Source organism: Myotis davidii, unplaced genomic scaffold, assembly GCF_000327345.1.
Source record: "Myotis davidii unplaced genomic scaffold, ASM32734v1 scaffold6, whole genome shotgun sequence".
Lineage (NCBI taxonomy): Eukaryota > Metazoa > Chordata > Mammalia > Chiroptera > Vespertilionidae > Myotis > Myotis davidii.
The window spans coordinates 10125101-10133156 of NW_006383011.1; the positions used below are offsets into that span (position 1 = coordinate 10125101).

Below are 8056 nucleotides of genomic sequence, written 5' to 3' on the forward strand. Positions count from 1 at the left end.
TGATTTCCTCAGTCACATTACATTTTTCTCGTGATGATTTAGAAGAGCAATTTTCAACCGGTTATGCTGCAAGAATTTTTAAAACATGCAATACGTGACTAGTCAGGGGCACTGACCTTTTTTTCCTTAAATTGTCAAATAAAAATATGACAATGGTCGTTCAGTGTGAATGAATCAAAATGATACTTTTTTTTCAGATGGACAAAATATATATTTTTTGTTTGCCTCAGAATTTTAGTAGTTTGTGTTCCATGAAATGAAAAAGATTCAAAATCACTGCTTTAGAAACAATTTTGATAAAGAATGTTTGCTAAAAAAACAAACAAAACCAAAATCAGATTAGAGAATGTGCATGGGAGTACATCTGAGCATACTTTTACACCTGGGCGTGCTCATGCATTCTGACCCGTTCATTTAATTTAGTCAGGAAGCCAATAACTACAAGTTTGAAGAAATGTCAGTAACCAGCCTTTTCTCTTTAGATGTGGATATACAATGGCATACAGGCATTATCCTGACTAAATTAGATGAGATTACAGAGTGCTAAACTAAAAAACATATATATCAGGGTCCATGTTCTAGTGACTCTAGGTCTAGGGGGGGAAATGAATAATGAGCACTACTCTCTCAAATTACCAAATACATAAAGGTTAATTGTTTAAAAAGTAACTCAAACCAGGTCAAGTCCTATAATCCACTGAACTTCACACAAATTCAGTTTGGCCAAGCCTTTATGAAAAATTTGACAGGTCTTTCCACAGCACAGACTCAGAAATTTGACAAAAATTGAAGAAATTAACTGGCAGAAATATGGAGGGTTAAAAAAAAAAAGAGTCAAGGTAGCCTAGGAACATGGAGAGTGGAGAAAAGCATGGCCTTACTGAGGAGGCGGGGGATGATCCCTCGAGGTTTCTACTCTGTTGGAATGAGTTACTTTCAGGGGCAAAGAGGCTGAGTAGGGCACTTGAGGTGGAGAGCACCGCCTGAGGAAGGGTCTGAAGGTGCAAAAGAGCAAGGTGTGGCAGAGGAATCTCGCTACTTGTCCAATTTGACCACAAAAAATTTACTGTGTGGACCAGTTCAGAGGCTACTTAAATTGTCAGGCATGACATGGATTTGGAACTTAAAAGATGGTGGCAGAGAGAATGGGCCAGAGAGGATGAATGTCAGAGTTACCGAAAAGAAACTAATAAATACACATGAATTGTGCTTGAATTGTGGGAAAGTGGGTAGCAAGAAGTTATTAGAAGTGACCTGAGGGGGAAGAGAGAGAATTTGTGTGTGTGTGTGTGTGTGTGTGTGTGTGCGTGTGTGTGTGTGAATTATTAGGAGAGGATGTTATCTTCTGAAAGCAAGGGGGAACGAACCAACATGATGCTCAGAGTTTGAGGTTTGTGGAAAAAGTTTGGTCCAACCCTCATTCCAGAGAGGAAACTAACAGGAAGACAAAGTGGAATTGCTGAGTCATGATGGGCCTGAGCAGCATGAGCTCATGACTTCCTTTCTGGGGGCTTTTTACCAGATGATGAGACTGGGGGAACCAAAATGGGCTTATTCAGAGCTGGTGTCAGTGCCACAAGCTTGGAAAAGGGTCAAACAAGTGAAGACTCTAAGAGGCTGCCACAGGAGACAGCAAGGGTTGGTAAGACTTTGCCAGCCCAAAGGCTATGTGCATTATATTCTAAGTGACTTATGAGGAATCCTTAAAGTAATTGAAAGCAGAAAAGGATACACACCTGTCCATCTGAGTCGAAAGCCAGGCAGGCGACTCCATGTGTATGGACATCTTTAAGGATAGACACAGTCTGGACATTATAGGAATCCCATATACATACATATGGCTCCTTCCCAACTTGGCCAGTTGCAACAAGAGTTTTATCTGGGTGTAAGGCAAGGCTGAAAAAGAAAAAGGCCTCTTTGAACAGCTTCCTACTGAGCACAGACAAAAACACCCATCACCTTTTATCCACACTTGTTTCTCATTTTAATCATCTAACCAGAAAAAAGCTGAACTGACCCCCATCACCAAATAATTACCCAACTGGTCTAAATATGAATGTTCAACTTCGGCAAAAAGAGGCTTAGCACAATTTAACAATAATCTCACCTAATTTTTACCCACTTGATTACCTTGAGACACTCTTATGATTATAATCCTATGATTAGAAAATCTTCTACTTGTCTTCTCTGACGGGCTTCTTTCACTCAGCTTAATGTTCTTTAAGACAAGTACCATATGATTTCACTCATATGTGGAATCTAATGAACTAACAAGCAAAATAGATTTACAGAACAGGCTGACAGCTGTCAGCCAGGGTGGGCTGGGTTAGGGGAGTGGAGGGATTGAACAAAAAAAGGGGAAAAAGAGAGAAGGAACTCGTGGACAATAAATAAATTTGAAAAAGAAATATTCTATGAGGTTCTGTAACTGCTTTATGTCATGATATTTACTTACTGATTTTTGAAAATATTATTCAGCTTTCAAATTAGCTTTTGATTTTACTTTGGGGGGAAATGCTGTTGCTAGGAGAAAGAGCTCTTCTCAGAATTAATTAAACCTGCTTGCAGAAGCTGGCTACCATCCCCTTAGGATTTCAAAGCATGGAGGGGTCCAGCGTCAAGTGCTGTTTCTGTTGCCATAGATCATGTATTTTAAATGAAATTTTCTGTTTTGCATCAGTTACTATGATACCAAGAGAACTACTAATGATTATGCTCGTGTAGCATTTTCCCCTCTGCAGTCCAATCAAAATAAAACTTTGTCAAATACCAACTACAATTTCTAGGAGTCTGTAGCAGTCAAGAGGGAGAAATGCTATCACTATTATTCCTAACTGAGAAATCAGTGTTTTAAATTTACTGTGTAAAGAAGCTGTGCCTTTATAAAAAAAAATAGGTATTGGAAATTTAAAACAAAACAAAAAAAAGCGTGTTACCTATATATTAAAAAAAAAAAAGACTAGCAAATGACTGTTTACCCAATAGCAAAAGTAAGTGTGCATTTTTCTTTTCCTTTTCAGCACCTATAATAATAAAAGCGTAATATGCTAATTAGACCGGACAGCCGAATGACCTTCTAGACGTCCTTCCAGACGACCTTCTGGACGAAGCCAGGGCTGCGAAGGGCAAGCCCCTTGCACGAATTTCATGCATCAGGCCTCTAGTGATTTAATAAGAGTATATGCTCTGAAATCAGACACCTGGACTTGCACACTGGCTGCCCCTTGCTACCTCTGGTCCTCTGAACATACTGCTTGATTTCTCTTGCCTTAGGTTCCTCATCTAAAAACTGAAGATGCTACATAAACATAGGGAACATAATGGATATAGAGCATTTAGCACAGGACCTGGCACAAAGTTTCTTTATCACCATCACCTGTGTGACTGGCCTCAGGTAGATGCAACCAACATATGCTATGTCTCTGGGGACACAGTGCGTCTTTCAAAAACAAACTACTCCTGGTTCCCCCTGGCTCCATGTGTGGTCCCCACAATTCTGCAGCCACCAAGCACCACCAGTGTCAGGTGGCCCTCACCCCACTGTGCTCCCTTCCTGGGCCTCCTGCCAAACCTAGTGCCATCTCAGGCAGAGGACCGAGCACCATGCCATTCCTCACCGACAGGCCCTCCCTGGGCCCGAGTTCCCCGGAGCTGAGTGCAGCTCATCTTCCCAAGCACCCTCCCCGCTCCCCGCTGCTGCTCAGGTCCCAGTCCAGGCGCTGCCTGAGGCCAAGGTCTGCTCCACTTGCCTTCTCCCGTCCAGGCTGGGCGCTGCGTCGGGTTTACCTTGTTCTGTTTAGGCAAAGAGGTGCAAAGAGGTGCGGTGAGAGCCCACAGGGTGCCCTTCGTGGCAGCGAGTGCAGCTCCAAATGGCGGAGCGGGGAAGGGATGGGCTGAGCATCAGGGGAGGTGGGATCAAGCCCCAGGAGCTGCTGCCTCGACCTCTTTCTGTAGATGAACCCGGAACTCACGGGATCTTAGAGTTCTGCAGGGGCCGGCAGAGGAGGCCTGGGATGGGGAACACCTGGGCGCCCCAGGTACTCAGGCTCCTCATCCTGGATGCGTCCGGTGTCTGGCTCACACCAGCTGCCAAGCAAACCCCACTCCTCCTTGAGGCGTCACCTTCCCCCACCCCAAGCCAGAGTCACAGTGCAGGGCCCTTTGGCCGCAGGGCGTTGGGGACCAGGTTCTGGCCTGAAGGCTGTGCGGGGGCGGCCCCAAGACCAGAACCCCAAGACCAGGACCCCAAGGCCCGAACCTGTGGGTAAACTGTGCGAGGGGCCGCGAGTCTATCACCTTCCAGGAGGACTAAGGCTCCGAGCATCGGTGTGGGCTCTGGCTGGGCCTCTGGGCCCCAATCCACCCTCCGCTAGGTCCAAGGCCGCAGCAGCCCAAGCGCACTGCTTCATTGCACACCCCCGGGCAGACCGGCGGCAACGAGATGTCTGGAAGCGGTTCCTGGACCATGACTGCCTGTTCCTGGAGCCTTTTCCCTGCAGAACAGCCTCAGGGCGCTGCTCCCTCCAACTGGGGCCTCTGCGCCCAAGCCCTTCTATCATAAATGTGCTCCTGGGCCAGCCCCCCCAGCATGGATGCCCACGGGTTTGGGCGGGGCCTGAAGGAAGGGGCTGGGGTTTCCCAGGACCTCAAACTACCTGCAGGTGCGCTCTGCGGCTTCAACTGTGTAGCGGGGGCGGGAGGATAGGCTGGGAGACTGAGCATCGGGGGAGGCCCCAGGTGCAGCTGCTGAGACCAGTCTACCCAGAGCAGTGGTTCTCAACCTTGGCTGCACATTAGAATCACCTGGGAATCTTTTTAAAATCCTGATTTCTGGGCCTCATCCTCCGGAAATTCTGTGTCTTTGTTATGGGGTGGGGCCACAACATTAGTAACAAAGAAACAGGTGATTCTAATGTGCGGCCAAGGTTGAGAACCACTGCCCTAGATGGTCAGGCACACATTCCAGAGACATAAATGAAACTCTCTGGTTGTAATCAAAGCTTCTATTTAAACATGCTTGAAACTCAGGAACTTGTATGCATATATGCATAGCCCATAGACCCGGAAAATAGTGTGGTAAAGGCCTGGGATGGGCAGATGAGGGATGGAGGGGGTCAATGGGAGAAAAAAATCTGGGGACAACTGTAACACTTTTAACAATAAAGATAAATTTTAAAAAATAAACTAAAAACACTTGAGATACTTGGTAGATCCCTGAGGTTCAGAAGTACCCAGATTTCATGATTCCTGACTTTTCTCAGCTCCTTGAATGAAGTGGGAAATGAAATAGACAGTTTTCAACCCATCTTCAAAGAGGTCTTCAAAATAACTCATCAGCCTAAGTTACTAAATTAGCAGTGTGACCTAAAAACATCCCATTGTGGATTTGAAGTATTTTTACTCTGGTTATTGTTGGTTTTTGTGTTGTTGTTTTTTTCATTCATAGCAAAGCTCCAAAATGTATCACATTTATGAAAAAGTTCACATTGGAATTGTGTGTGTGTTTTTAATTGTTTTGGAGTGTTTTTTTCCAGGGGAGGAAGGGTTGCCAGAAGTTCCTTTATGCTGTTCTTTACATCATCTCTTCCCAGCCCATGGAATCACATTGACCCATGTTCCTCCTTTGTCATTTGAATACATTAACAAAATTATCTATTTCTCCTTTTCTAAGGCAAGGGTCTCTGACCTCACTTCTCTGGCTTGCATGCAACACATTTGCTTAAAATGACTCGTAATGTTCCTATTTATCCATGTCCATGTCAAGAAAAGGGAGAATAGAAAACAACCTTTGTTCACTTGGCCAACTGTTACTTTCCCATCAGCTTCCCAGAAATTCCACTCCTTTCATCTGGGTAACACAATGAAGCATCCATGAATCTTCTACAGCACAGCCAAGGGGCATTTCCTTTCGTTTTAAATTTGACATATCATTTCAACAGCACGTTTTATATCTCATAAGAGAGGGTGAAATAAAGCGTGACCAGCATTAACCACTGCATTTGCAAGAGCATAAGGGATCAGTAATGGGGCAATTGCTGAAGCACTTATTTAGTAAGCATGATTGAAGCTACCATCAAAGTATCAATTCCCTTTTCCCCACATCTATTCACTTAGGAATTTGAGAATTTCATAGAAAGTCATTTTGAGCAGGCTCTGCTTTTGTCTAATCCCAACACATCCTTTGAAATTTTAGTTCAGAAGCATCTAAATGGCAGGAATGGAAATACACTGCCAAATATATATATGGCAATGGATGCTCGCCTGTGAGGTGAACAAAGAAATACACACACACACACACACACACACACACACACACACACACGAAGCTACCCTACAGTAATGCCTTTAGATTAACCAACAAATTAAAAGAGGGTGGATCGCCTTATCCTATTAAGGGGCTGTGGTGGAAAGACTCATGACCTCTGAATTCCTTCTGATGAGATTTCATGAGAAATGACCAACGATGAGTCCTTCCTTAGAGAAAATTACAGAAGTGGAAAATATCACTATTACACAAAATACCCTATTCTGGGCTTTCCTTCATACCCTTTACCACGTCATCACAATGTGAGTCCTTCTGTGACCGGGCGTATTGGTACCACTTACTTCTATTTTAAGTCTACCTGCCATATGAAAGTCTTTAAATCCAAATCCCAGTTTCTCTAAGAAAAATTGCATTATAGTCACAACAACAACGTCCTAATATTAAAACTTTAAAAATCTACTCCCTTTCACTGAGGGTCTCAGTACAATGGAGGTCTCATTCCACACCTATATGTGAAGGTTGGTGTCATTCTAGTTTCTGTGGTACCCAGGTTACTGCAGTGATTGTGTTGCACGCATGGCTACAAACAAGGGATCAAGTTTTTAAAGAACTGCTTTTCTGTGTATCTATAAATCTAGTTCCATTGGGAAGTCCCATCTTCTGTTACCATAGCAATACAAGCACCCTGCTTCGGAGAAGGAATTGATTTCTTTCTCCAGGATGCCAGGAGGGCTAAAACATGCCTTTTTCATGTCAGATGAGTTCAGGGAGATTTCCAACTATGTTGTGTGGGGAGATTATAGCAATGAACAGGGCCATGGAAAGAGGCAGCCTTGTTTATGAGCTTAAACAAAAAACATTAATGAACACTAATCATTCTTGATTCCTAAAGGCAAAAATTTACATGTGAGTACTTGTTCCAAAAATGATTCTGACTTTACCTTTTAAAGCCTCATTTCATTTTTGCCAGGTTCCTTCAGTGATTCTTTCATTAATAATTTTGTATGTTAGTGTATACTTTTATTGACTTCAAGAGAGGAGGGGAGAGGTAGAGAGAGATAGAAACATCAGTGATGAGAGAGATCCGCTGCCTCCTACATGCCCCACACTGGAGATCGAGCCCCCAGCCCAGGCATGTGCCCTGACCGGGAAGAACTGTGACCTCCTGGTTCATAGGTTGACACTCAACCACTGAGCCACACTGGCTTGGCAGTGTATATATTTTTAATAGTCTCACCAGGAGAGTATGAGAAAGTCTTCTCCCTCCCTTCCCTGAGGATAACCCTGAGAGAACATTTCCAATGTTGGAGGTATAAGTACATCAAGGTGATGAGGCTGGACAGTCTGAGGGCAGAGGGGAAGCTCTTGCTTTCGGGCCGAAGAGGGAATGGTCCACCTTCAGTGGATGCTCACCTGTGAGGTGAACAAGAAAAAGGCACAGGAAGGCTTTATTTGAACACAGTGGCCGGGGGAGTGCAGCCTCAGGTGGGGATGCCTGTGCTCTGCTACTGCTGGTCCCTGGGGCTGCTTGGCCACGCAGTACCACCAGTGGGACTGTGATCTCATCTGACACCCAGGAAAGTGCCCCACCTTCCTGGTAGGCTTCATGGGGGTGAACATGAGTGACAGCAATGCCAACAAACCACCAGGGTCCGCTGCCATGTTCCTGAACTGCGTAAGCCCCTGCCAATCCATGGTTGAGTAGTCGTCTGTCATCAACAACTTTGATGAGTGGTGCATCTAATGAGAATGAGTGTGATTTATAAAACTAAAGAAATGCAACATATCTTT

At 44.5% G+C, this 8056-nt stretch overlaps 1 protein-coding gene across 1 annotated transcript in view; it reads right to left on the minus strand.

The window, feature by feature from the left end:
* EML6 (echinoderm microtubule associated protein like 6) overlaps positions 1–8056 on the minus strand; it is a 195785-nt gene that overhangs the window by 124194 nt on the left and 63535 nt on the right. Inside the window, exon 2 of the mRNA XM_006778677.2 lies at positions 1737–1896. Coding sequence (XP_006778740.1) covers positions 1737–1896 — 160 coding nt within the window. The remainder of the gene's footprint in view (positions 1–1736; positions 1897–8056) is intronic.